Below are 27,450 nucleotides of genomic sequence, written 5' to 3' on the forward strand. Positions count from 1 at the left end.
GCATCACAGGTAAATGGAAGACAATTTCACAGTATTGTGCAAAAATCTAATAGTTTTGCAGCTCTAAAGTAGAGAATGAAATATCTGCCCATTATTCCTTGGAAAGCAGGTCAATCTTTGTTGGACTGGACACTCTGGACTTTAATTAGGCTCTTCAATTTCATACGTATATGTTGTGGGTTGTTTTCCTGCTGGAAAGGGAACCTCTGCCTCATTCTCAAGCCTCTTAAAGTTTTTCKTCTGATATATATTTTATCAATTTTAATCCTGGTGTCATTTCAGTGTGGGGTTAGAGGGGAGCAACATACATTCAAAAGGGAGCAGCACCATGGAAGTGACGCTGTCCTTTACATTCTTGAGGTAAGACATTTATGATACTGATTCATCATTACACTGATTAGTCCCTAAAACATGGTTTGTTTTGTGATTGTTTTTCTGTCTGTGCTCCAATTAGCAGATGACCCAACAACTTCAAACAAGATCACTTTTCTGTGGTGATCGTGAAACCAACTTTCTACTGCAGTAGAAAGTTGCTGAAAGGTGTAGTGGCTGTGATGTCCTCCTTTCAGAAGATCAGGGCAGGCATGGTTCCAATGGGTTATGAATTATCAGGTCTGTTTTACACAAGCCAGGTTCCTGTGGAAGATCCTATTCCAGACCTTGTTCCGGGCCAGGAGACAGGATCTGCTCCTGTCTGTTGCCAAGAAAACCAGACTGGCAAGTTAACCATCCATCGAATCAAGAGAAACGCCACATCCGTTCAACTCCTTCCTGTCTGGTAGGAGATATTCCAACCCACAGCCACACTTTCATTCTTACTCTGGACTGGACTGAATTGGATCCTTTTCCATCATCCTGATCACTTCCATCAAAGAGAATTGTTCAATGTTGCCTTGGATAAAGAAAAAAAAAAACCATATTTCATGGACTATTTGAAGTACTTCTCTGTATATATTGTTGTAAATATTATTTAATACACTTCACTAATTTTACACTATTCGGTCTTCTGTGTTTTTACAAATTACCAGTCCCTCCAGCAGTCGAGCCAGGAATTTTCTCATCTGGCCTCATTAACTAACTTATAATTCATTCTAATATCCATATATGTAATATCTTACATAAAGAAAACAACAACAACAAACAATTCAGGCTGCTGCACCCTTCAAACCTTTCCTTTCCAAGAAACAGAAGCAGAATTCTAAGATTAACATTTTATTTTGTAATTATGGTTTAGTTGAGTACAATGCAGTCTTTGTAGGAACATGTTTTATGACAATGTTTTTGCATTTTTTTTAAATCAAATCCGAGGTGTACATAAAAGGAACAACGTTCTCAGATATCACAAACACATGAGCAGCTTTGGCTAGTAATTAGGTGCAAAAATGGAAAGATTTTTTTCCCTCTCTTTTCTCCATTTCTTCATTCCTGCAACTAGAAGAAAATAAAACATAATTACAAACAGCACAAACACATTTCAGCAAAACCATAACACATTTTCAAGTAGCTTACAGTTAGAAATTATAACCAAAATGTTTCAGTTGTTAGGTCTAAATTCATGCTTTTTCACATAGCACCAGATTGGTTTGCACAGCTTTTACTCCATAATAAATTAATAATCATCAGGTTAACTTTAACTTCTAACTTAAAACCTGTTTGATGATCTGAAACATTAATAAAAAAAATCACCACGGCATCTGGAAGGGAGAAACATTTTATTGTGAATGTTTGAAATGTTTTGGAAAGAAAATGAAAGTGAAAGAAAGCAATCATTTTTACACTCACTGAGAAAACTTTTAAGATTTTGAGAAACGCTCGGTGATTGGTTCAGGGGGCACAGGCTTCACTTCTCCCTGTTCCCCTCTCATTTCTGCAAGGGCCACATCTTCTGGAACAACTGAGACACCAAGATCACACAAAAGTTTCAGTAATAATCCTCAAGTTTCATGCGAATTATGGAAAGGCTAAAACAAGGACTGTACCTGGTGAGTCCCCATGGGAATGGACGGACATCAACTCAACTCCGACAACAACAAGGAGTAGCAACAGAACCTGGGCTTTCATCTCCTTTGAGAGGACATGGACGATCAGTGGGACCCAACTGGTTTATGATAATCAAAAACAGAAGGTTGAAATGAAAGCTCACCTCAGGTGCAGCGCATTAGCTGGAAGTTATCAGCAGATCTGATTGCGATGGGCTCTCAGAGGTTTTGGAGTTTACACGTACCGGGCTAACAGGTATGAAAATGGGTGCGTCTCTCTAAACTATTTTAAGAATGTTACCCAGTCGACTGCCAGTCCAAATATGTCCCTGAAACAGTTCACTCATTGTCCTTTTAAGAACAAAGAACAGCCTATTGTGAGGCTTAGCTGGTGAGACTGAATTGTTCATAAGACTTTGTACTTTTCTAGAAGCTATAACCAACAATAAGTTAATCCATTTTACCTACTTATGCTTCTGTCACCAAAGTAAGGCTTTATATATGATAATCATGATGTAATTTTTAAGAAAGTACCCAATCCATTTTCAGATGTGTGATGTAAAACCTTATAATCAACGGCATTAGCTCCAGTTCATACTCCAGACCAGAYGGTGGCGGTATTGCACACTTTCATTATTTAAAAAACGCCAGAAAGAAGAAAAAACTTGAGCCATTAGAGTTCAGAAGAAAACAGCTAGACATAAATTGTTGGGCAAATGTTAAAAGACATAAGGAAAATTATCCTCCAAATGTTATGTTACAACCTTGTCAAGAAAAAATAAAAAAATAAGAAAATTAATAGTTTTGGATGGATTATTAATAATGAGATAAGTGAGATAGGAATAAATCATTATTTAATTAGTCCTGTGGTGAGTATTCCTGATACTCCACCTTGGTTAAGTGGAAAAGCTAAAGTTGATTTAAGTTTATTGGAAAAAGGCAGACAAATAGAAAAAAAAGAGGTGGAAAGGTATATAAAGAAAGAATATGCTGAGTATTTACAAGTATATACAGATGCTTCTAAAATGTTAAATGATAAAATTGGAATAGCATTTATAATTCCGGACTTAAATATTATGAAAAATAAAAGAGTAACAGATAGATTGACAGTTTACACGGGTGAGTTAATGGCTATATTAATGGCTCTAGAATGGAGTGAGGAAACGAGAAAGAAGGAGATATTGATTTGTTCAGATTCAAGTAGTGCATTAATAAGTATAAATAATAAGTATTTTAGAACATAATTCAGAAACAAGACAAGATATCATATTGGATATTAATCAATTAATTTTTAGAATTAAAAAATATGGATCCCTGGTTAAGTTAATTTAGATTCCTGCTCATATTGGAATAGTAGGAAATTAGTTGGCTAATAAATTTGCTAAAAGTGCAGCAAAAAAGGATAATGTTGAAGTAAATCTCAAAATAAGCAAAAATGAGGTCAAAAGTATAAGTAAAATGTATATTAAAAAGAAATGGCAAGAACTATGGGATAGAGAAGAAAAGGCAAGAATTTATTAAAGCATTTAAAAAAAGTAGGGGAATGTAGGAAAGATAATAGGAATAAAAAAGAAGAAGATGTTATATCCAGACTAGAACATTTCTGAAGAAATTTAAATGGGCCTGCCAAAGTGTGCCCGTCTGATGCTACAAATTAGCATCAATGCTGAAGTAAGCTGCAATGTACTCAATAGCATGCGGAGAGTCACAAACATGTTCAGTAACATGGACTTACTCCATTCTGTATGTTAAAATTAGTTTACAAGTTAAAATGAGCCAAATTGCTAACATTAGCCTAAATGCTGTCACTAGCATGTTGTTTTACATTTTCTTCCTCCATTCAGTATACTAAGGGTGACTAATAAATAAGAAAAATAGATAAAAGCTGTTTTTAGGAAAAATGCTAATGGGGAGCAGTGAAATGCTAATTATTTATGCTAATGTTAATATACTGCCTTGCTGCACAGTGTATTAACCGACAAAAGAGATGTAACTTCTATCATGAATATAGATTAGCCAAAAACCCTATAAATTACAATGAAATACTGCTACTTTTACTAGCCGCCAGAAGTAAGACCCATTATCGTTTCCCCAGTAAGCTTCTCATGAAGGTGGATAAAATGTTCAGTTCCAATGGTATCAATGACATCAGCAGTGATGCAATCACTCTATATCACAAGGGAATTTCTCTCTTGAATGTAGCTGGCAGACAGGATTTTCTCTGATCTGCTCCACAGTTCTATCGCGACAGATCACCCTTCAGAGCACTTCGACGTTCAGAGAAGCAAGAAGTTACTAGAATACAAATAACCTGCGGGGAGTCAGAAGCATGTTCACTAAGCTGTACTGTACCATTTAGTATGTTGCATAAGCTAAAATGAGCCAAAATGCTAATAATAGCATGTGGAGCATCACTGGCATGTTGTCTGTCATTACTTACTCCATTCAGTATATGAAACAATGGTAATAAGTAAGAAAAACATTCTGATGCTCAACATTAGCGTAAATGCTAAGTTGAGCTAAATTGTAGTCAAAAACCTGTGGAGAGTCAGAAACATGTTGAAGCTGTACTTGCACCATTAATTTTGTTAAAATTAATGCATAAGGTGAAATTAGCTAAAATGCTAATGTTAGCATGATTGCTATCAGTATCATGTTTGGCATCACTAGTATGTTGTCTGTCATTACTTACTCCATTCACTATACGAAATGTTGCTAATAAGTAAGAAAAGTATTCCGATGCTTAATATTAGCATCAATGCTAAGCTGAGCTAAATTGTAGTCCAAAAATACTGACGCTCTGGCTGTCAAAAGTCACTTCTAAACCCTGTGATAAAAAGCAGATACTATTGCCCTGCCTATAGAGATGCACTGACTCACTCAGTTTGAGTGGCCTATTGCAGGTAAGTATTACACATAATGATGGGTTGTAAGCTATTTATCACCAATGTCCAATGACTAAAGATCTTGCCAGATCCATCACCATGTTTCTATGACTGATCTGGTTCACTACAACAGTACATTAGCTAAATCCTGTTGAAATCAGCTCCAGACTGAATTTCATTGAGATTCAGTCTGGTATAGGGAGGTTCCATGCCAAACATGGAACCTCCCTATAGCAATGCATAGGGAGAGCAAGTCAATCACTGCTCTCCCTATGCATTGCTATGGGCAGGCCCCAATTAAGGTTTGGGCATAAGGGGTCAAATAGTACTTTGAAAATAATTAATAAGCATAGTACAGGTTTGTGTAGTTATTGTGGAGAGTCAGAAACAGTGCAGCATATTTTTCTAGAATGTAATAAGTATAGTCGGGAAAGAGAGGTGTTAATCAGAGAGTTAAATAGAAATAAATTAGATATTAAAAATTTGCTGCAAAAATCGTCTGAGGATGTAGTATTTAACAGCATTTTTAGTTTTCTTAGGAAGTCGGGTATTATGGGAAGATTATAGTGGTATGACATCTGATCTATACTCCAGTCTGGAAGGTGGCGGTAATGCACCTATAAGTTGTTTGCCAACCGCCATAAAATAAAAAGAAGAAGAAGAAGGAGTAGACGTGTAAAGGATGTTGTGAGTGTGATGGAAGATGACAGTAGCTGCTGCTCGGTTCTTTCTCAACTTCCGGTCGGCTCTCCGTCCTGTGGTTCGGACTGTTAAAAGCGGAGGTACCAGAGGAATCCGAACCGGAACTCCAGGTCTGTCCGGGCTACCGTAGACTGAAGCCGGCCCAACTGTCCTCGCCTTGCTAGTGTGTGTTGAGCTTTAGATGGAGGCGGACGGTGGTTAGACATGTCCCCGCTGATGTAACATAGACCAAGAGCAGACGTCTGTCTCTGCCTCACCATGTTGTCTTCCTTTGAAGGGAAGCTGATGCGGAGCGGAGACAGCAGGAGGACAGTGGTGAGTCTCCAGATACCACGTGACTCTGATGCTTTACTGGCTTTAACCTGCAACAGCTCTGCCTCTGTCCACTGATTCCAGATCTGTGTTGAGGGAAATATCGCCAGCGGGAAGACGACGTGTCTGGATTATTTCAGCAATACGAGCAACATCCAGGTAAAGTCCAGGTTCCAGTCTGTCAAGATTCAGAGCTGGAGGAAGCAGATCCATGTAGAACTTGTCATTTCCTGTCTGTCCCAGGTCCTGACAGAACCAGTGTCCAAATGGAGGGACGTCCGTGGACACAATCTTCTGGTAAATAAGATCTTTTGACAGTTCAATTTATTTAAAGCACGACAAAATACCAAACATGGAACCTCTAAAACGTGGCTTTCTACAAAAAACAAAAAGAGTATTTATTTTAAATGGGTACTAAATAAAATGTTTCGTATTTGAAAGCATAGGACATTATTCTTAAATGTATTTCTATTTTTACATTTTAGGGAAAAATGAATTCTTAACTTTAATAAAGGACATACAATGAGCCCAGCTGCTGAGCCCTTTCCATAAATATGGAAAGTTAAGACTCAGACAAAAAAAATGGATACAAAACATACACACACAAAACTCCCCACAAAATTACTTAGGATCCATATTAGTGTTTTTCTGTTGCAGATATTCTGTGGTTTATATGAGCCGCAGGAGAGGGGTCAAAGAACCACATTTGGCTCTGGAAGCGCAGGTTGTAAGACCTCTGTCCTGACCCCACTGCAGATTCTCTGGTCCGAACTCTGGTTGGGTCGGTCCAAAACGTTAATATCACTTCCAATTAGAAGGAACATGCTGCATGGTGCCATTAAAAGATAACTTTAAACCAAAATCCGCCATGTGTGAGGCTGACTGATGGTTCGGCTTCAGGAATTTATTTAGAGGTATCATGTTAAAGGGGGTCTTTCTGCATGGAGTTTGCGTGTTCTTCCTGTGCATGCCTGGGTTCTCTTCGGCTTCCTCCCACAGTCCAAAAACATGACTGTTAAATCAATTGGTCTCTCTAAATTCTCCTTAGGTGTGAGTGTGTGTGTGCWTGGTTGTTTGTCCTGTCTGTCTCTGTATTGTCCTGTGATGAACTGGTGACCTGTCCAGGGTGACCCCGCCTCTCGCCTTTGACCGGTGGAGATGGACACCAGCACCCTTCGCAACTGGCCTAGGGACAAGTATGTGAGAAAATGGATGGATGGAGATACAGTTTGGAATTTTTAGTCATTCAAAAATAGAAAATCATGTGTAATTTTCTTTCCTCTTAACGTTTATGTGTGCTACTTTGTGTTTGTCTATCACATCAAATCCCAATGCTAAATAAGCTGAATTTTGTTTTGGTGGCAGGAACAACTGTGGAGAACTCTAGAGGGTCTGAAGCTCCTGCAGTGAGTTCTAAGCATGTCCTGTCTCTGCAGGCCCTGATGTACCAGGATCCTCAGCGCTGGGGAATCTCTTTGCAGACTTATATTCAGCTCACCATGCTGGATAAACACCTGTCAGCCACGGTAAGCTTGCTGTTAGCTGGGAGCCACTAGCTAGGAGCTCATAGGTTGTAGCTGTTAGCTATTAGCTGCTAACTAGGAACTGCTTGCTTGGAGCAGCTAGTTAAGAGCTGTTAACTTATAGCTGCTAGCTGGGAACATGGGCTTATAGTTCCAGGTGTTAAGCATAGTGGATACCTGAGGAACTGTTTCTGGTTTCAGACGGCTCCGGTCACCATGATGGAGAGGTCGATCTTCAGCGCCAAGCACATCTTCGTGGAGAATCTCTTCCGGAGGTACAGTTGTGGATCTGGCCGATAATCAACGAGGCTGCTCTAAAAACTGTGGCCTCCTGGTAGACGACAGTGAACTAGTTCCCAGGTATCCGATGCTGTCACCAGACTGATGGGTCTGTATTCTTCCCTTTCTGTCAGTGGGAAAATGCCAGAGGTGGATTACATTGTTCTGAACGAGTGGTTCGATTGGATCACCACAAACGTTTCCCTCCCTGTCGACCTGATCGGTGAGAAGATTGTGTCTGCAAACTGGAACTCTGAGACTCTAAAGTTCTGATGAGTGTTCTGCTTTGCAATGATTCTTGTTCTCTGTTTGACTGGCTCCAGTTTACCTGCAGGCGTCTCCTCAGACCTGCTATGAGAGGCTGAAGCAGCGATGCAGAGAGGAGGAAATGGTCATTCCACTGGTAAGGACCTGGCTTCACGCCTCTGGCTCAGACAAAATGCTTTACGTACTGTATAGCCATCAGTCTCTACTCTCTCTCTCTCTCTCTGTGTGTGTGTGTGTGTGTGTGTGTGTGTGTGTGTGTGTGTGTGTGTGTGTGTGTGTGTGTGTGTCTCTCCACCAGGAGTACCTGGAGTTCATCCACCAGCTGCATGAAGACTGGCTCATTAAGGGCAGCTCCGCTCCGGTTCCTGCTCCTGTTCTGGTGAGTACTGCTGCAGGCGGACCTCTGCTGTCCATTCAGCTCTTCCAGCTGAACACTGGGCCGATGTCCTAGTTAAATCCTGGCAGGCTGAGATGTGGTGGTTAGCTGGGTCTGCTCTGTGTCCTCCAGGTGATTCCTGCCGACTATGACCTCCAGAAGATGCTGCACAAGTATGAGGAGCACCGAGAGAAGATTCTAACAGCTACCAACTCTTGATGCACACACACACACACACACACACACAAAGACGTTTGTTACTACGGGTTAAGCTCTTTGGATGTTTGGAAATTTTTATTTAGGATTTTTCCCAACACTCGATAATTTTGGACCAATAAGCGAAGCTGCTTATTTATATATGAGGACATATATGATGCTTCTCTGCTAAAAATATGAAAATTATAGTGGAATTAATTTTGACAATATTTTTATTGCAAGAGCCAAATGTCTGTAAAAAAAAACCTGCAAAAACTGACCTCCTTGGGTCATGTCCAAGCCTAAACTCCAGGGACATACTTTGGGTAGTCATGGTTACTAACTGGAAGTTTATTGAAATTCTGATAATCTGAAAAAGTCTAATTAAAGAAACATTTCTGTAATAATAATTACAGGATTGTTAAGACTGTGGTTTTGCTACTCAAACTCTTGTTTGGTACTGTATTCATTTTGAAGTCATGCTGCTGTAATAATTAATACTTTCTGCACATCTTTACCATCAGAGCAGACAGTTTGTCTATTTCTGTTTTCTTGTGGATCATCGTTTATTTGAGAAAAAAACGATATATATATATATATATATATATATATATACTGTTTTGAGTGGAAAATCTTCAAACACACACATAACCTCAGCTTGTGTCAAACATTCCCCCTGAAACTGTTTCTTAAATTAAAATGTTTTTAAAATCCTGAATGGAAGTGGTCCATTTCATGTTTCTGTTTCCATGAGAACTGAGAGCCTTCTGGCTTCAGCGGTGAAGTGTTTTCAAGAAAAGACGATTCCTAAAACTGGGGAAGAATTTTTTGTGCTAGTAACCAGGTTGCAGGTAGAACCTCAAAATGCAAAAAAATATAAAGTAGAAACAGGAACCAAAGATAAAACTGAGTACGCAAATGACTGAAGACTGCATAAAACCAGACAGTGATTGCATTTTCTGTAAGGCATTCTCTCTGTCCTCCCCTTCAGAAGGGAAGCCGCCTATCTCTCTGTGCATCTCAAAATTTGAGATTTTTTTTGGTGGAAATTTTCTTTTCTCTTTAAAAAAATTTTTATGTCATACTAAGTCAAGAAGAAACAAAATTATTTCAGCCGCACTGAGGTGGAGGGGCCAACAGTCCCAGGTTTGGACTGTTCTCAGTAAAATCATCTTTTCAACAGTTTTTTGTACGTAAAATTGGTCCAACATTTAAATTTTTTGATGACATTTGGCCAAGCCAAAAACAGCAGAAATGTTTCTGGGTGGGTTCTGGATGTTCAAATTAGTTCGTCTTTTATGTTTTTATTTCTGATCTCTGCAGATCATCCTGATCCGGAAACATTACCAGCATATTTATTTGAACAACAAATCATTATTGCATTTATTAGAATATTTAAGGCCTGTTTATATAATACACCCAGCAAAATTAAATGGCTCCAACATTCTATTCTTGAAAAAGCTTAGATTGCTCTGGTTGGCCCCGGTGGCCTGGTGATATGCTGCCCATGGCTCTGCATCCGATTGGTTCAAATAGTCATGAAACCAAACAAGGTGAAAAAAAATAAAAATAAAAAATTGCTAAAACAAATTGCTAAATATTTTATAGCCCTTTAAGGGCCCTCTCAGAGGTTGGTCCTCTGTTTTTGTCTGTCCTTCTTGCGGCCCTCTGCCTTCCCGTCGTCCTCTTTTCCTGTCGCCTTCTCTTGATCTCCCTGCACAGAAAGCTGTCCCATCCGCTCCGCCAGCGCTCTCAGCTGCTGCTCTTCATCAATGGAGCTCAACGAGGAAGACTCCGGTTTGTCAGCCACCACATTCTCTCTGCCTGTTGTGAAAACAATAAAAATATTCTTTAAGCTCCACTTCAACCAGCAGTGAGGTTAAAGGGAGAGGTCGTGATGACTTCCTGAAGGTGGAGTTTCAGAAAGAGCACGAGTTTTTAAAGTGACGCTGTCACTTTCGAAGTCAAATTTATTCGATATACACATAATTTTTATAACAACTTAAGGTAACATAGTTGTTTGATTTTTACTATAAAATGGTTATTTGTGACTGTGAAATACATAATACTGTCCCTTTGACACTAGAAAGAAGGAGTGTGGGAAATGTCGTGGGCTGACAGCTTGTCCCGTCAGATTGTCAGTTCCCAAAACTACACTTGTAATAGTGCATGTGGGGTCATTATGACCCCTGTTGGATGCTGTGGGTAAAACACTCAGTGTCCAATGGACCCATCAGACCGCGGGAGAACAAGCTGAACTGGCTCTGTCTCTGGACGGGTTGTGTGTGTGCGTGTGTGTGTGCGTGTGGGTGTTTCTTACTTGGTGTTTTCTGTGCAACATCAGAAGTCTCTGAGGTTGGCTGAACTCTTCCTCGCTTCTTGCCTGCCTCTGCTTTGCCTCCTGTTCTTAGTGTGATATGAAGAGAAATGGCTTGAGGACCACTCAGGTCATCATCTCCATCATCACCATCATCACCATCACGGGCTCTGCTTTCATCAGGGTTCCTGAAGGAGCTGGAGTCATTCCAGCCATCGTCTCCAGTGGAGACTGATGGAGAAACATCTCTGTCCTCTTTGGTCTGGTTGGTCTTTGGAAGTACAGAAGTGCTGTCAGGTACACTGCCGGTCATGGTGGCGGTTGCTTTGGGAGGTTGGTCTGGCAGCAGAGGGCGACCCCTGAAGGCCAGGTCTGGGTATTGCCACTGCAGTTCCATGTCCGACTGGTCTACGTTGGGGCGATGATGCCGAGGCTTCGGCTGAGGAACTGATGGAAGCCTGGACTCAGGTTGCTGGGACTCCTGGAAACAAACGAACAGAACAGAGGTGAAGTTTTTTTATTTTAGAAGACGTCAAACCCATCTGGAAGAAATATTCCCCTCGTCCCGATTCCGGAACCAGCCTCCAGTAATACCTCTCTCTTATCCGACTCCTTCCTCTTGTCGTCGTTGTCTTTTCTTTGCTCCGCCACCGTCTGCTTTTCTGTGGGATCTACCAACTTAGAAGGCTGCTTACTTCTTTGGAGAACATCCAACCACTCCTGCAGAATCAGTCCAAATATAAGATCAGGTGTGATTAATCAGTCCAACTGGTTAGGATTCCATGGAATAATCTGCTGAAGGTTGAAGGCAGGAGAACCTGCACACATTCCCAAGCCCCACTGCCACTGGGAATGTGTGGAATGTGAACAATGTGGTTGCACCGGCAGGACTTCCTCTCGGACTTTGCCGAGAAAAAGACAAGGATGGAAAGCTGAATGCAGCCAAATGGGACGCTGCGCTTCAGAAGCCATTTTGGTGGAACTTCTCCGACTCTGTCCAAGTCACAGCAGAATCAGTACAGAGACGCTCACTCTACGCAGTGCTGACACTTAGGGTGGGGAGCAGGTAATTCAAGAATAGAAAAATGGCATCTTGTGTGGCAAATGGAATCGCTGGCTACCTTAGTAACGTGAGATTTATTATTACAGGGCACACAATACAGAGTAGAAAATTTTTTTTTTAGAAGGGCACTTTTTTTAATCCAGAGGGGAAAAAAAGGGGCCAATACTCTAGCACCACCTAGTGTCTATCTGTGCACATCCCTGACTGTAGGTGACACTTCTCTCATCCATCAGGCACAAAATTATGGTCACTGGCTTATGTGCATATTAGCATGGGTGATTCTAGACTGGGTCCAACAGGGACCAGTGTCCCTGTAGAACCGGCCCTGGGCCCTTAATCTGAACAGATGAAACTAAATCAATGTCTAAAAATGACATGGAACAGAAACGGTCACTAATTTCTCCCTTGGGCCCATTTTACCATTTTACTTTTCTCTTAGTTTTTCTTCAACAATGAATCAAAGTGAAGGTGTTGCTATTATTTTTATTATTATTATTGCTCTTTTGACTTCAGTCGTACTGAGAGAGGATCCCAGTGGATCTGCTAGATCACGGCTCTGAAACCTGCAGCTCTGGACTGGATCTCATCACATGCTGAACATGAGGTATTGACCTTTTATTGGTTCATTCTTTGGTTCTGTGGTCCTGCCCGGCCCCCTCTGGTAAATCTGCTCTAGAAGAGCCACTGCATAAAAGAAATTCACATTTGATTTCAGCAGTTAAAATACTGTATATTGTTGTGGTCTGAGTTGTGAAAAAATGTTTTTGGCTCATGCATAAGATTCGTTTGTCTTGCTACAAAGGATAATTTTTCTGTTGCACCGCTATTATTGTGAGATTTGGGTGGGAGTATAAGAGGCTGCGAGACTTTAACTGAGCCATCTAGCTGTAATTATTTTATCTGTTAATTTAGAAGACAAAAGACTAATATTATTGACTGTGGACATGGTAAGTTTGGATTATCCTGGTCTCGGTGTGTTCTGGCTGGATTTCTCTGGGTGTCGACCTGGAAGCAGACACATCCCAGTTCTGACCTGTGGTCCCAGTTGGTGCTCCAGCAGCAGATCCAGGAGGCGACAACATTCCAGTCTGGCCAGCAGCAGCTCAAATCCCAACAGCAGAGCTCGATCTGCATCAGCATCAGAACTTAGTGTGAACTCACTGAAACACACCGGAGAGCAGAACGTTAAACACAGACTACTCACACTGCACAGAAAAAGCATGGAATTATGGGAAAATATACTGGAAATATGATTTTAAATTTGAAAAAAAAAAAGGTTACTACACCTAAATTCTATAGTTTATTTACAACCAAAGGCAGCAAAATAAAAAAACTTAATTGGTCCAAATGAAGTTGCATCCAGTCCTGTTCAGCTGGAGTTAACACAGATATTAATCTAACCACGTGTGTGTTGCTCAGCGCTGCAAAAGCTGATAGATCATTTTTCTAAATTTGTTCTAATCCCATCACCTGAAGTTAACCCAACCTGTTCCAACTGAATTAATGAACAGCAGCCTTCTGACATACAGGCCTGTCATAATAAGCAAATTAATCAATTAATCATGTGATAAATTAAAACAAGCTCAATCATTTACATTTGCATGATTTAGAATTTTCCTCTTTTCTCTCTGCCAAAAACTGGAGCAAAAACAGTCTTCGGTCTGGTGCATCGGTCTCAACTACTGCTTTTTTTTAAAGGACAATTTTGTTTACAAAATTAATTTTATTTGTTGTTTCTATTGTTTTGTTTTTTGATTTTGGATATTTAAAATCTTCTTTGAGAACATGTTCTTGCATTATTGTGCCATTACTTGAAAATGATCTCAAAGTAACAATATTATTGTTTACCGCAACACCTTCTGGGACAATTTATCATCTTTTACCTCATATAATGGATCATTCATTTTGTAACTTTGTTTTCTTATAATATCTAGGGATTATTTTAGAGACACCATTAAACAAAAGCCTTCCTTCCTTAGCAGATATCAGTACAGTTGTCGAAAAGGATTAAGAGCATCTAAAATAAAATATCACGCACTGAAAATACTATTCAGAAAACGCTGACTAGAAATAATTTTTTCCACCATCGTTTTGGCACCCGCTCTAACATGGAGCCCCTTTGTGTCGCATTTGGTGCAAACACATTGTAATTATACATGATCTGATTGGCTGATCAGATCAGCCACAAGCTGACAAAAACAGCTGGAGATTTCTAAAGATAACAAGTTCAAGCTACTACTTTCAGTTTCCTGTTTGGGTGAAGACGTGAGCAGTGATGCAGCTGTAGTTCTAGCAACAAGCAGAAGACACAAAGCTTTCTGAAGCTCAGATGCTGCTTATGATGCACAATAAAAGCCTCATGAAGAAAACCCATCGCTGAGCTGCTGGAGTTCAGGCAGCAGAGGCCGAGTGTTAAGGAGGAAGAACAGGAGGAAACAAGATGGCTACAAGGATGCCTTACACCTGCAGCATTTCTAGAGGTGTATGTTGTGTGTGTCTTCACCTCTGGGGGGCGTCGCTGCTGGGCCGGTAGCCCATACAGGCCAGAACAGCCTGGATAGTGGAGCTGCTGAGAACTGGCAGCAGGCAGTAAACGAAGGCACCCGTAAACGTCTGGAATAAACAGGAAAAAAAAGGGAGTTCAGAGCCTCTGGGATGTGACACACAGCACTGTGCACAAGTTTTCACTCCCCATCACAGGAATGTTCAACCCACAAACCTTTTTTTGAATATTTTATTATATATTTTATTAATCCCAGAGGGAAATTCACATTTTGTGATTTTTTTCTATAAATGAAACTGAAAAGTGTAGCGTGCCCATTTGTATTCCCTCCAGAATAGGTTCTCTATATTTATCTTTTTTTTCTTAAAATCTTCCCACATATCCTCAGTTATATTTAGGTCTGGACTTTGACTAGGCCATTCTAACAAATGGATATGCTCTGATGTAAGCCATCCCATTGAAGCTGTGGCTTTATGTTTAGAGCTGCTGTACTGATGGAAGATGAGGCTCCCACCCAGTTTTCACCAAACATAACCTGTTGCACGTTGGTCAAACTTTTCCATTTTAGTTTGATCTGAGCGGGTCCCCAACATGACTCAGAGCAGCAGCTGATCCATGTTCTCTCCATAGTCAGATGATGGGTTTAACTCTGGGAGATGTTCAGAGTTTGGAAAGTTGCTATAGAAGATATCCTGCTTTAAACGTCTCCAGTACCTTCTCCCTGCATGGTTCCACTTTGCTCTCAATGTACAGATACTTTAAGAGGCAGTATTATGTATCTTCCAAATAGAGCAATCAATCAAATGTGACTGTGAAATTGAGCCTCTGTCTCTTTAAAGACTCCTTGCTCTTTCTGAAACTGCCTTTCAGAAGGTTATCACAACAGTGCTGCTCTGTTAGCAGCAGGTGTGCAGTTCTACCAGGTGTTTGCCAATTGCTGCTGGCTAGTCTGAAGGAGCCGAGAGGGAGAGTGGCAGAGGACGGCTGCTCTTTGAGGCAAAAGCACATAAGCTTGGAAACTGCAGCTCCAAGGAGGAGCTGCATCTTGGAGGCGGGGCTAGTTCCACCCAGGTGTTTTCTACAACTGAATGATTGCCATAGAGATTAAAAGAGTCAAGACAACACTCCAGGTATGTTTTTGAAGAGGGAATAACATTACAACATGATGTAAAGCTCAAAAAGTCAATTTTACAAGATATTACCCCTTTAAAATAAACTTGGTAGCAAATAAGAATGATCTGTATGTATATTATTTTTACAAAAATCGAATACAAGATATAATCGACATGTCTGTTACTGACTGGCAGAATTCTGAAGGTGTCTGGTTTTATTAAATTTTATGTGGACGTATCTGAGTAAAGGGGACTGATTTCCTATTTTCAATCAGTGAGAAACCAAGTGACAAATTACCTCGCTTCAACATTTCCTCAAGTTTCTCCTGAATTATATTAAAAATAAAATAAAAAATAAAAAAAACTCAAAGCTTTCAGCACCGTCCAAGCTGGACTGTTGCGGGTGAGAGCGCACCTTCAGAGACCGGATCTCCTTCTTCCAGGGCTGCAGGAACATGTGGATGCAGAGGCTCTCCAGCATCTCAGTGGCTTTGATGAAGGCTACCAGGTGCTTCCTGCCATCGATGCCGACAACACACCTCTCCGTCACCGCCTGGCAGAACGGGAACAGCGTGAAAGTGTCTCTCAGCTCCGACGTCCTCAGCAGGAACTGGGCCGCCCTCTTCAGGAGCCCGGGGTGCCGACACGGCCGAATCTCGGCCCCTGGCCGGAGGAAGCAGCTCCGGTAGTCTTCAAAGAGGTCCCGGCGGGACAATGAGCCCTCCTGCTCTTCGTCCTTCATGACCTACAGGCGGCTGGAGAGAGAGAGAGAGACGGGTTGCTGAGGAGGAAGTGGAGCTGCCTCAACAGAAGAGGAAGCGAAAGTCAGCGGGTGTGTTTTCTCCTGCTGTCAAAGTGATAGAACAGAATAGAATATACTTTATTGCAGCTTTACGCTATGACCAAACACACAAATAAGCCATACTCACAACGCGAGCCCCGCTCTTGTTTTAACTAGCCTGATTGTGGGCAGCAGGTGGTGTCCCACAATAACTGGTCAAACATGTTTTTTCTTCACGATAAATAAGTGACTTTTGTCATTGGGAAATACCCGTGTGATTATTTTTTTTCATTTACATGATCAAAAACAAAGATACCGTACAGTTTCCTTCTGTCCCTTTTCTATGATCTATAGTTCATCAAATGCCATGTGGTCACCTAACAGTTATATTTAAAAACTGTTAAGACTTTGACATTAAATTCCAGTGTGTTCCTACCTTCTGATAACAGCTATCAGCATGTGGCACCGTGTTACGCCCTGCTTACGTCACAACCAGCAATGAAGTGATCTAAAATGTCAGAGCCAATTAATTAAGGGTTACAGAAGCAACAGCGCCCCCCTGCGGTCACAACATCCTAAATTTGGAAAAATAATTGAACTTTTCACCACCTGTAGAGCAGAAGATGCGAGAAGGCTTCATCCAGACGAATGAAATAGATTCTTTTTTTTGGTTTGTTTGTTATCTCTCATTTTCAACCTGTTGTTTAGTGTGTTCACCCAGTAACGTCACTAACTGATGTTTGCCGTGGCAATCAGCTTTTGATGGCCGGCGGAGCGCCAAACTATTTTTTCATTCTTAATAATTGGGGAACGACGTTGTGCAGCACCGAGTACGTGCAGCACCCTATGTAGTGCACACTTGAACAAATCGGGATTTCTTTTTACCATATCTCTATTGACTCTTTAGACTAATCAGACATAAACACTTCATAGACATTTTTAAGACATAGTCACATATTTATAAAATGTTCACTGTCTCGAAAAACACTAACAAAAAAGACTATTATTAATGCTTTTTTTTTTTTTTTTACATTAGCATACTTTAGATTAAGACACGTATGAACAGTATGGATATATTGACATGAAGAATCTGAACTGAAATAAATTCTTGGAAACAAAACAGTCTGCGTGGAATTAATCTATGCGCTTCAATGATGAACTAAAAAAAATTAAATAATCTTCAATAACCTTCTCATTGGAAGGTTGCCTCAGGAAGGTTGCCTCAGGAAGGTTGCCTCCAGGTTCTCAATGGGTCAGTATATTTGCATTTTATCAAATTTAACTGATTAAAAAAAAGAAAACTAAAACATTTCTGGAGCACATTTAGTCAAAGATATTCCACCTTGTGTCTATTCTTGTCATTCCAAATTCCTGTCAGGAATTTTTATTTTGAAATTCCTGACAGGATGTACGTCACATACTGCGTTTCATTCGTGCTGGGAAAGCAGAACTTTCGACGTTCATGAACGCTACAGGGAAGTAACTTACTCCAGGACGGAAGTTTATCACCCACATTGAGCTCGCGCCTCAGTCCTGTCTCCTACTGTCAGTAACAGTAACACCAGAGTATGTGAGTACAGAATATGTAGAATAGTATAAGAAATTATCCTACTCACTGTCCTCAACTTTTACCGTCTGGACGGGGTCAGACCGATGTAGTCTGATTTCCGAGGTACATGGAATGCAGCATTGGTTTTGTTTCCGGGTGTGTGGAGTCGCGGTGCTCACGTTTCGATCATGATATTCTGAAGCTGAACACCAGATGAGGTTTGCATCTTCGAGCCGAAGAGCAGTTCTCCCGGATTTCGGCGTTGTTCCCATGGTGACAGGAGCAGGACACCTCCAGGAGGCTACAGCAACAGGAAGCCCGCGTGGTTTTGTTCCAGTAAGAACAGAGCCATGAAATGTTGAAGCCATGAAATGTTGAAGCTTTAGTGAATCCTGCTGTATGAGAGGTTCAGAGAAGTCTAGCCAGAACTAGAACAATACATATTATTATTATTATTATTATTATTATTATTATCATCATTTAGAACTACAGTTTTATACAGAACCAGCAAAGAGGCCCAACCAAGTCCTAAGTCCAGATGTTGGTCAGAACATGAACTTGCTCTGATGTCAAATCCTGGTTTCCAGACAAACTTGGTTTGGTTTGGTTTTCTTTCATCGTAAGACAGACAACATCGTCCAAATCTACAGAAATAAATAAAAAAAAATAACTTTTATTTATAGTTTGGAACCACTCCATCACAGGAAGTTCATCACCCTGACTGATTCTCAGCAGGTAAATAAAGCAGGTTTTAGTCTGCTCCTTACTCTGCGTTTCTCCTCCAGGCTCAGATCTTCTCCAGACCAAGATGAAGAACCGAGGCGGAGGCTGGCTGGACTCTCGACTTAAACAAAGAGTGGAGCAGGTCCGAGTCCTGAAATGTGTCACTCAGATCAGTCACAGAAAGGACAGAAAATCGACCCATCCAATTCAGAAAGCTCCCACACAAAACCTCAACTAGAAGCATGTGAGAAAAAAAGGATGCAGAAAGGAGTTAAAGAGAAATGCTGGACCTGGAATATCTGTTATGTGAAAGGAAAACACTCTGAGTGGCTCAGTCCACTCTACCAGAGTAGAGAGGAAACCCATTCAGGCACACATAGAACATCCAACCCCTCACAGGCAGTACCAGGAACACCATGACTAGAACAATAAGAGTAAGAACAGTGGGTGGATTGACACTCTGCTCACAAGTTAGGGATGTGAACAGTAATAACAGCTGGTACAGTCCGGACCACACCAGGGTATCCAAAGCTCCTGTTTGAAAAGCAGAGATTCTGTGGCATTTGTTGTTCTGATGTGTCAAGAAATGTTCTGGGTTTCTCCAGACAAACTGGAGTCTTAGAGGGTCAGAGTCCTTTTAAAACTTCTAGATGTGTCCCTAGATGTTGGAATTCAAAGTGAACTGCCTCACTAGTATGCAGTCCAGCTCTACAGAGCTCTGTCTTTGAGCTAATACTGGAGCCAGGTCTGCTGCAAACATCTAAAAGTTGTAGGGTGAGTCTACCTGATAGTCCAGCACAAGGTTTCCCCCAGAAAACTTGCTAAGCCTGGTGGTTGTGTATTAGGGCAGTCATTCATCAAGCGGCCCGTCGTGTTTTTGAGCTAAAAAATGTTAAACGTTGGCAGGAAATCTGAAAATATCACTTGATAATTATGTGTTATTGAAAGATTTTAAGATTAACACCTGAACACCAACTATAAGGTCTTAAAAAATGCAAACATTTTAAAAATACTTAGGTAAATAAGCAATGCTTAGCCTGGTGTAAAGCCTGCTGGCCCGCCAGGCTTTTAAAACACTGGGGGAAACCCTGCAGTAAACTCGGTTCGATTGGGAGCTAAAATTGCGACATTTGCTGCATTTTCAGCTGGTGTGGTTCGCAATCACACCGCCAAACAATCCAAAGTAATTGGGAAATGAGTTCCCCTCCTCACCTGTGGTGGCACTGCACCAAGAGCCACTGAAGGAAGGACTACAAAAACCTCTGTAGAAGACACTGAGCTAGACTTCTTTCTTCACAAGATGTAAACAAAAATGGAGTAGCGTCACATTTTAGCGGTTGTAGGATTTCTCTTTTGCTTCATGAGCTACTTCTCCCAGTAGTGCTAGACTCATGTGTTTGTTTTGGCTCTATTTACCCAGAATGCCTGTGTTCTAGTACCCTTCCTCCTTTTGGAGTGATCTCTGGTTTGCTTGGCGTCTACATATGCATTCGAACAGCCTTAGATTCACTTCAACTGAACCGAGACCTAGGAGAAGCACATGAGAAAACCATGCAGTTCTCCTCACTTTTCAGTTGACCTGTGTTTTCAGTACCTGGCCTCGAGCAGCAGTCAATATGTTGACCTGGCAGAGATGGCCCTGGACCTTCAAAAACAGTACAGGTGAGAATGCTCAGCTAATCTGATCTGAACTCTTCATAATTTAGCTAAAGTTGGATTACTATTGTTTAACAGTAATGACAGCTTTACAGTTGAAATGCTCAGTCCCATCAGAGTACAAGACCTTCGTTTGCGCTGCCTCAGAATGGGCTTCTGCATGTTAGAACCGTAGTTTCTGAGCTACCTGCTACCTGGACTGGTCAGTAGCTGAAACTGTTGATTCTGCTTTTAGAATGGAATATGGCAGAAGGAACAAGACAGCGTTCAGGATCCAGGTGGAGAAAGGTAGAAGGAAAAACCACAGCATGGTTTTCAGACTGATTATGCTTTAACAGCGATTCAACAGCAGAATTATGAACTGATCACACACACAAAGTCTCAAGATGAAGAGCTGTAATTCCTCCTGTCTGCATGCCTGTTGAAGTGTACGATGCAGTGAAAGAGGACGCAGACCTGAACAACCTGGAGAGCAAACACCTGGCTAAGAGAGCCAGGAGCAGCTGCAACGAAACTGGGTAACTGCACATCTCACACACCAGTTTTTTTTCTCTAATTATTTCGTACAAATCAGTAAAACAAAAATCCAGAAAGCAAGAGTACATACATGAATACATTGAAACACATACACACACACAAAAAGAAACATGTTTTGCAACATGAACAAGTCATTTGAGCTCATCATACCTGTCCTAAAAGGACAAGTGGAAGTCATGAAACACAACTGGTCAAACACAACTACGAATACCTGAGAGTTCCTCTAGAAATGCTTACAACTGCCTATTTAATTGTTCAAATTCCAAATACATCTTAATATACATTAATACACACAGTGTAAACAGTCTTATTCTACAGCAGAAGCTAGCATCTACTGTCATCCTTATCCCCTTCTTCTGGGGGTACAGCCAATCAGCATTAAGGAAAATGAATGGTGCTCCCCAATAGGCTGCTTGCATAGCAAGCAGCCTATTGGGGAGTAGCATGGTTCATAGATAGTTCAGGTTCCCAAACTGCATTTCTGTAGAATATTTTAGAAGAAATCCTCAAATAGCCATCCAATGCAAACTGGCTGTTGATACTGATTGTGTTGCCATTGTCCTGATTTTGAATTGACTGTATCAGTTCTGTATGAAAATTTTTAATTTTATTTTTTGGATCAGAATCTAGAAAGTTAGGAAAGCACTGGCGTAGACCTGCCACTGACGTAGATGATGTGTTCCTAAGAAATAGCAGATGTTAGGAGGACGTTATCTGTAACCAACGCAGGCCTTATAAAAGTCTCCCTAATGTTTCCACTGTGGTTACAGTGTACTGGGAGTAGTTCTGGACTTACTGGGAAAATTCTCTGACTTCAGACTGAGTTTATTCCTGCCTGTGTTTTTGCAGGGACGGCAGCAGCTCAGACGAGTCTTCAGAAAGCGATCAACAGGTTCTGGGCAACACGGTAATACATTGCTGAGAAGATTTAACACATAATCAGCTGTCCTGGCCACGTTTATGCAGTAGACCAGCTCATCCAGCTGACCTTCTGTATGAGAGAGGAGCTAATCTGCTACTACTAGGACTTCAGCAATGGATAAAATGACATATAGCGAGGCGTTAGCAGTGTTACCTGGAAATTCACTCATCAGAACTCTGTAGCCAACTTCCAGTCTCCAGTTCTGTATAGCTTTAACATGTTGATACCAATTTGAACCAATTGTGATATTCATGATGCAGGAAGTGGTTAGAACTGCCTTCCTGTCACGGCGAATTATTTCTCTACCTTTTGAGCAGAGGCAACATCACACCACACATGTGTGACAGCAGTAAAACTGTGTTTTATCATTTCATATAGACAATCTGATTTACAGTTAGCATTTCAAAAAGTGTTTAGTGTCTTATATTAGTGGTTAGCAAAGCTATCTTTACTAAATCAGCCTTCTCTGGTAGTAATTCTCAGAGAACTTTAAAACTTACATTAACCCTAAGATTTCCTAAAGGCTAGTGCCAACATTTCCAAAGGTGTACATGTTTAAATCTCTGAATGTTAAACTAGATCAGCCTTATTATGGTGGACTCACTTCCATTCAGTTAGTTTATGTCCCGCATGCTGTCATCCCAGGACTCTTTGAGACAAACAGATCTAATTCCCGTCTCCAATCAGTTCAATCATACATTACTTTGCCTAGAATCCATCATCCTTCTTATCCAAGTGTTTCCTACAGTCTCTTGTTTAAACGTGGAATCGGATGTTCTTGTGTTTTCATCCACAGCCCAACAGCTCTGTCACAGCCCTGTACCGTAAGGGCCCTCCAGCAGCCAGCAGGACCAACCCAGCTCCAGATGAAGGGACCCTGGCTTCCCCCGGAGGCTGGTTCATCGATAAGGGCCGAGGCCCCGCCACCAAACCTGTCTTCATCGACCTCAGTAAAGACGAGTTGGTCGATACGGAAACCAATGTAAGTGGGAGCAGACACCCTCCCCTGGGCTCCCCTGGGGGCCCAGGGTGCTCAGGGTCAATCAGTCGTTTTTAGGGAGAACAAATCAGACTGCTGTAGATTGGACAGAGACAAACATCATCAACAAACACTGAGAGCAGGTGATGAAACATCAGGATATTCTGAGAAGCAGAAGGTCTAAAATCCAGAACTGGATCATTTTTGAATGAAAGGAGCATTATTTAATTCATTATATGATGTTATTCCCTCTTCAAAAACTGGGTTGTTGCTTTGACTTTTTTTGTGAATGTTTGAGAAATCTTTTAATCTCCATGGCAACCATTCAGCTGTGCAAAACCTTCTGTTTCTGAGCTTCCACCTCACAGAGCAGTCCTCCCCCACTCAGCTCCTGCAGACTAGCCAGCAGCAATTAGCAAACACCTGGTGGAACTGCGTACCACCTGAGCTCATTATACGAGCTACTTCTGAGTGAAACACTGGTAAAAACATCAAGGGTTAATAGAGGAGCTGTGTTGTGATGACTTTATGAAAGCGGGGTTTCAGAAAGCAGAGAAACAGAGGCCCAATCTTCATCTGGATCCCAGTTCTTAATGGTGGGGTCTGAGTGGGGCACATGTCAGGAGCACTTCAGGTTCCAGGTTGGATTCCACAGTAACAGGAAACTTGGTTCTGAAACACAACTGTGGCTGATGCAGGGATGCTTTGGGTGGGTGGGTGTCGGGAAGTGGCTCTGAGAAGGTAAAGAAAACTGAGCAAGCAGTGTGTGCTAGATTGACCTCCTGCTGTGTTCATGGCCCCGGCAGAGAGGTGCGTCCCACCTGGAGCCGGAGACCAGTCAGAAGAAGTCAAAGAAAAGGGCAAAGAGCTCGGTCGAGTATCGCAGCGCAGACAAGAAAGGTACGAGCTAACCTGACTGATGGTGGCAGCATGATGCTTCTCACCCAGCTACAACATTTACACATTTATGTTATGAGGTGTGTCAATACTTCAGTTTATCTTGGAATGTGTGGCTTGTTTTGTTAGATGTAAATGTTTATTTCTTTTTAATTTCTCAGCCAAGTCCAAGTCTCCAGAGCTGCAGTTCCCCTCTCTGAGGTTTGAGGATGTGGGGGGGAATGAGGAGATCCTGACGGTCAGTAACCCCCTCTTCCTCTCTCCTCCTTCAGCAGGGCTTCTGCTCTCCTTAACCTCATCATGGTTGTCATGTTGCACTGCAGGAGGTGTGTAAGCTGCTAGTCCATATGCGCCACCCTGAGGTGTACCAGCATCTGGGGATGGTTCCTCCCAGGGGCTTCCTCCTACATGGGCCCCCCGGCTGTGGAAAGACCCTGCTGGCCCAGGCTGTGGCGGGGGTGAGCTCAGCACCGGATGTATCACCTTCCTCAAATAATCGCTTCGGTCACATGTGTCAAACTCGAGGCCAAATCTGGTCCACTGTAGCTTTTTATGTGGCCCTCTAGACTTCAAATTACATCAATAAGTATGTCCAGTTTTTCACAAATCTGCAAAATTCAATCAAAATAAACAGGTTCATAAAGTTTTTCTGATTTTACTGCAAATCCTTCTCAAAATTGGTCAAAAACATTGGATTATTTCTAAATTTCTAAACATTTCTAAATTAGTGATGTTTGAGACTGAGTGTCAAACTAGGCCGTTATTTGGGAAGGTGACCATAGACACGTTGAATGTTATTGTTTACACCCAGGAATTTTGTGCTTGTGCGCAAGGCTGGAGGACAGAAAGACTATTCTTTTACTTGCTATCCATTGCCGTGTTGCTGTGGTAGAACAACTTCGTTAACAAAATGAAACCTGGAGATGAAGGTATTAATTCAGTGCGGTGCGTCACAGCAAAGGGAAAGGTAACGCAGAAAAAATGTTGAAGAATAACTCAAAACCACTCGTATTCTTCTTTTTTCTTTCTTTCTGTGTTGACTGTGCTAAACACAGACTCGTTGCCGTAGCAACTGACAACAATGCCACTGATTTATCGGGAATCAACACCAAAAAACACCCAAACATTTCCCTCACAAACAGAACATTCAGTCCATTACAGTTTTATGTTTTCAGGCTTGTGAAAACAAAACATAAAACATAAATAATTGTTTATTTTGCAATTATTATTAATAAGTGATATACGAACACAGTAGTGGTAGATCAGCTCATTTAAACGCCTGCTGACTGTTTCAGGAGCTGCAGATCCCCATGCTGAAGGTGTCCGCTCCAGAGCTGGTGTCCGGCGTGTCCGGAGAGTCGGAGCAGAAGCTGAGGGAGCTGTTCGACATAGCCGTGGTCAGTCCCCTGCAGGAACTGCACAGCTGGTGACCTCTGACCTCCACTCACTCCTCTGTCTTCCTCTGCAGACCTCCAGTCCGTGCATCGTGTTCATAGATGAGATAGACGCCATCACGCCTAAAAGAGAGGTGGCTTCTAAAGACATGGAGCGGAGGATCGTAGCCCAACTGCTGACCTGCATGGATGGTACGATGCTGGCTTCCTTTTGTAAATGTAGAGCCAGTTCAGAACGATGACATAAATGTACTGAAAAACAAATTTGATAACTTTGCACCAGTACAGCATAACAGGTTAACTAGCTTATAAAACTAAACTGCAACAAACTTTCTTTCAAATGGTTCAGAAAGTGAAACTAGAAATTCTAAATATGTAAAATAAATAATAAAATATGATTTTGCTCAGAGCATAAAGCATAGAATTAGACTGAATAGATATGTTCTTATGGTTCTGGCACACTGTCTAGAATTTCTTTCAATATCAAGACTGATATGGATATTAATATCAGAAAGGTGCATCTCTATGTTAATCCCAAACAAGCTTTATTTATTTATTTTAGGTTTCTTTGGCTCTAGTGGCCTTTATCTGAAAGTGCTCAGACAGCAAAGTAGGTAAAGAGAGAGAGGGAAGACATGCGGCAAAGGTCACCAGGCCGGGAATCGAACCTGTGACACTTGCGTTAAGCGTCCTTATGGGATTCTGAGTCGGTTCATGACAGCAACAGGACTGAGACCAGCGCTCCTCATGCTGCGGTTCCGGAGCCACATGTGGCTCTTAAATTCTTTGACGAAAAAATTATGTTCTACTAGCTAATACTTTTAAATATAGTTCTAAAAATAAATGCAGGGTTTTAATAGTTTTTAACTCTCTTGTTATAGAATAATTCTATTTAATTTCTACAATGCAGCTGGTTCTCTAATGAATGATTTGATTTATTATGCTAACATAACATCAGGCCAGTATAGGATTAGCAGGTTGGTCTGTTATCTGGGGTCAGGTGAGGGTCCTCATAGAGAGTTTAGGTCGGGCATCCTGTGTACGCTGCCTGAAGGTTAAAGTTAGAGAGCAGATGAAGCTTTGACGCTCAGCATCCTCCATTATGCTTCAGGGTTTCCCCTAGAAAACATTCCAAGCCTGCTGGTAGGGGGCGCTACAGTAATCCTGCAGGTCACCAGGTTCTTTAGTTAAAAAAATGCTTCAAATTGACAGAAAATTTCAAAATGCCTCTAGGTAATTATGTGTTATTGGAAGACGTTATTAACTATATCTAAACACCAACTATAAAGTCTTAAAAAAAAAAAAAAAAGCCAAACAGTAAAAACAAAAAAATCTAGTTGTATTGTAGGTCTACCAGGCCTACAATACACACTGTGGCTGCGTATCAGCCACAGTGTGCTGATACAGTGTGGAAACCTTCATGCTTTCTGTTCCCTTCCTTCCTCTAGACCTCAACAGCCTGACGGTGACAGCTCAGGTTCTGGTGATCGGCGCCACCAACAGGCCCGACTCATTGGACCCGGCCCTGCGGAGAGCCGGACGCTTCGACAGAGAGATCTGCCTGGGAATCCCCGACGAGGCCGCTCGGCTCAGGTAACAACCTGGCAACCAAGAGATGGACTGGCAGCCGATTGGCTGATATTCATGATGGTGTGATGCTTTTTTTTTGCTCTGCCAGGATCCTGAAGACATTGTGCAGGAAGCTGACACTCCCGGAGGGCTTCGACTACCAGCTGCTGGCTCGGCTGACGCCGGGCTACGTGGGCGCCGACCTCATGGCTCTGTGCCGGGAGGCTGCAATGGCCGCAGTGAACCGGGTTCTGCTGGAAACCAGACCGGCGCCTCCCGGTCCGCCACAGAACTCTGCTGCAGAACAATCAGAAAACACAGAGCCTGAGGCTGGAGGGGAAGAGCAGCAGGTAGAGGTAAGGCTGTCACAATGAGCGAGAAATCAGTTAATCACACAATAAGTTAGAACAAGCTCAGTAATATCCATTTGCATTATTTATTGTTTTTCTTTTTTTCTCTCTATTTCTACCAAAAACGGGATATTTAAAATCTTTGAGAATGTGTTCTTGCATTATTATGCCACTGCCATAATATCACTTGAAAATTGTCTCAAAATTAAAATTTAAAAAATGAAGCAGATTTGCAATTAATTTGCAATTTTACAGACAAATAAAATCTTCTTAAAACATGTATGTACTTATGTAGGCCTATAACAGAAACTAATTTTGCTGGAAGTTATTTCAATAAACAATAATGTTGTTGTTTTAAGACCATTTTCAAGTATTATTATGATAATAGCATAACAATGCAAGAACATATTCTTAAAGATCAATAAATTTATTTTCTAATGAACATTTAACAGTGGAACTGGAAGACATTTTATTACCCAAAATAAACAAACAAAACAAACACAAAATAAAATGAATTCTGAAGTCTGGTTTAGACCAACTTAAAATACTGAAAACTTTTGTCATCCAGTTTTTGGTAGAA

The 27,450-nt window shown here is 41.4% G+C and overlaps 3 protein-coding genes and 1 long non-coding RNA gene across 9 annotated transcripts in view; 2 read left to right on the top strand and 2 right to left on the bottom strand.

Moving 5' to 3' along the window:
• Positions 1-1,196: 1,196 nt before the first annotated feature.
• LOC103476665 (uncharacterized) lies at positions 1,197-2,234 on the bottom strand. The gene is made up of 4 exons (XR_535529.2): positions 2,144-2,234; positions 1,980-2,064; positions 1,783-1,894; positions 1,197-1,431 (listed from the first exon to the last, which is right to left on the bottom strand). It is a non-coding gene; the product is annotated as an uncharacterized LOC103476665 (long non-coding RNA).
• tk2 (thymidine kinase 2) lies at positions 2,170-9,236 on the top strand. Of its 3 annotated transcripts, none has more exons than XM_008429147.2 (10): positions 2,170-2,235; positions 5,844-5,881; positions 5,963-6,037; positions 6,122-6,175; positions 7,315-7,404; positions 7,603-7,676; positions 7,815-7,903; positions 8,004-8,083; positions 8,246-8,326; positions 8,456-9,236. In XM_008429147.2, exons 2-10 carry the CDS (start codon positions 5,852-5,854, stop codon positions 8,540-8,542), a joined length of 660 nt encoding a protein of 219 aa, XP_008427369.1. In that variant the 5' UTR covers positions 2,170-2,235; positions 5,844-5,851; the 3' UTR covers positions 8,543-9,236. The 3 variants fall into 3 exon arrangements, with proteins under 3 accessions (XP_008427369.1, XP_008427367.1, XP_008427370.1); XM_008429145.2 differs by lacking the exon at positions 2,170-2,235 and adding an exon at positions 5,450-5,676; XM_008429148.2 differs by lacking the exons at positions 2,170-2,235; positions 5,844-5,881 and having other exon boundaries at positions 7,244-7,404.
• Positions 8,591-18,052, bottom strand: LOC103476668 (spermatogenesis-associated protein 2-like protein). Of its 3 annotated transcripts, none has more exons than XM_008429153.2 (7): positions 17,911-18,052; positions 15,929-16,268; positions 14,402-14,511; positions 12,932-13,058; positions 11,430-11,555; positions 10,839-11,316; positions 8,591-10,342 (listed from the first exon to the last, which is right to left on the bottom strand). In XM_008429153.2, exons 2-7 carry the CDS (start codon positions 16,253-16,255, stop codon positions 10,143-10,145), a joined length of 1,368 nt encoding a protein of 455 aa, XP_008427375.1. In that variant the 5' UTR covers positions 16,256-16,268; positions 17,911-18,052; the 3' UTR covers positions 8,591-10,142. The 3 variants fall into 3 exon arrangements, with proteins under 3 accessions (XP_008427375.1, XP_008427373.1, XP_008427374.1); XM_008429151.2 differs by lacking the exon at positions 17,911-18,052 and adding an exon at positions 16,731-17,185; XM_008429152.2 differs by lacking the exon at positions 17,911-18,052 and adding an exon at positions 16,443-16,715.
• Positions 17,739-27,450, top strand: part of nvl (nuclear VCP like) — a 15,115-nt gene continuing 5,403 nt past the window's right edge. Inside the window, exons 1-14 of one of the 2 annotated variants that reach the window (XM_008429150.2) lie at positions 17,739-17,864; positions 18,629-18,708; positions 20,158-20,228; positions 20,458-20,510; positions 20,650-20,740; positions 21,609-21,666; positions 22,478-22,663; positions 23,467-23,560; positions 23,719-23,795; positions 23,881-24,015; positions 24,853-24,954; positions 25,026-25,143; positions 26,400-26,544; positions 26,630-26,876. In XM_008429150.2, coding sequence (XP_008427372.1) covers positions 18,652-18,708; positions 20,158-20,228; positions 20,458-20,510; positions 20,650-20,740; positions 21,609-21,666; positions 22,478-22,663; positions 23,467-23,560; positions 23,719-23,795; positions 23,881-24,015; positions 24,853-24,954; positions 25,026-25,143; positions 26,400-26,544; positions 26,630-26,876 — 1,434 coding nt within the window. In that variant the 5' untranslated portion in view covers positions 17,739-17,864; positions 18,629-18,651. Of the gene's footprint in view, positions 17,865-18,096; positions 18,180-18,628; positions 18,709-20,157; positions 20,229-20,457; positions 20,511-20,649; positions 20,741-21,608; positions 21,667-22,477; positions 22,664-23,466; positions 23,561-23,718; positions 23,796-23,880; positions 24,016-24,852; positions 24,955-25,025; positions 25,144-26,399; positions 26,545-26,629; positions 26,877-27,450 lie in introns of those variants that run through there. The other variant, XM_008429149.2, reaches the window with a different exon arrangement.

This window comes from Poecilia reticulata, linkage group LG15, assembly GCF_000633615.1.
Source record: "Poecilia reticulata strain Guanapo linkage group LG15, Guppy_female_1.0+MT, whole genome shotgun sequence".
In the NCBI taxonomy this organism is placed as follows: domain Eukaryota; kingdom Metazoa; phylum Chordata; class Actinopteri; order Cyprinodontiformes; family Poeciliidae; genus Poecilia; species Poecilia reticulata.

Bases quoted from the DNA above. Each gene is read 5' to 3' on its own strand.
- tk2 (XM_008429145.2), top strand. From the start codon at position 5,568: ATGACAGTAGCTGCTGCTCGGTTCTTTCTCAACTTCCGGTCGGCTCTC. The intron at 6,038-6,121 runs GTAAAGTCCAGG...TGTCTGTCCCAG, and splicing joins GCAATACGAGCAACATCCAG to GTCCTGACAGAACCAGTGTC. The intron at 7,904-8,003 runs GTGAGAAGATTG...GACTGGCTCCAG, and splicing joins CCTCCCTGTCGACCTGATCG to TTTACCTGCAGGCGTCTCCT.
- LOC103476668 (XM_008429153.2), bottom strand. From the start codon at position 16,255: ATGAAGGACGAAGAGCAGGAGGGCTCATTGTCCCGCCGGGACCTCTTT. The intron at 11,556-12,931 runs GTCAGAACTGGG...CTGATTCTGCAG, and splicing joins AGCACCAACTGGGACCACAG to GAGTGGTTGGATGTTCTCCA. The intron at 11,317-11,429 runs GTATTACTGGAG...GTTTGTTTCCAG, and splicing joins AGGAGTCGGATAAGAGAGAG to GAGTCCCAGCAACCTGAGTC.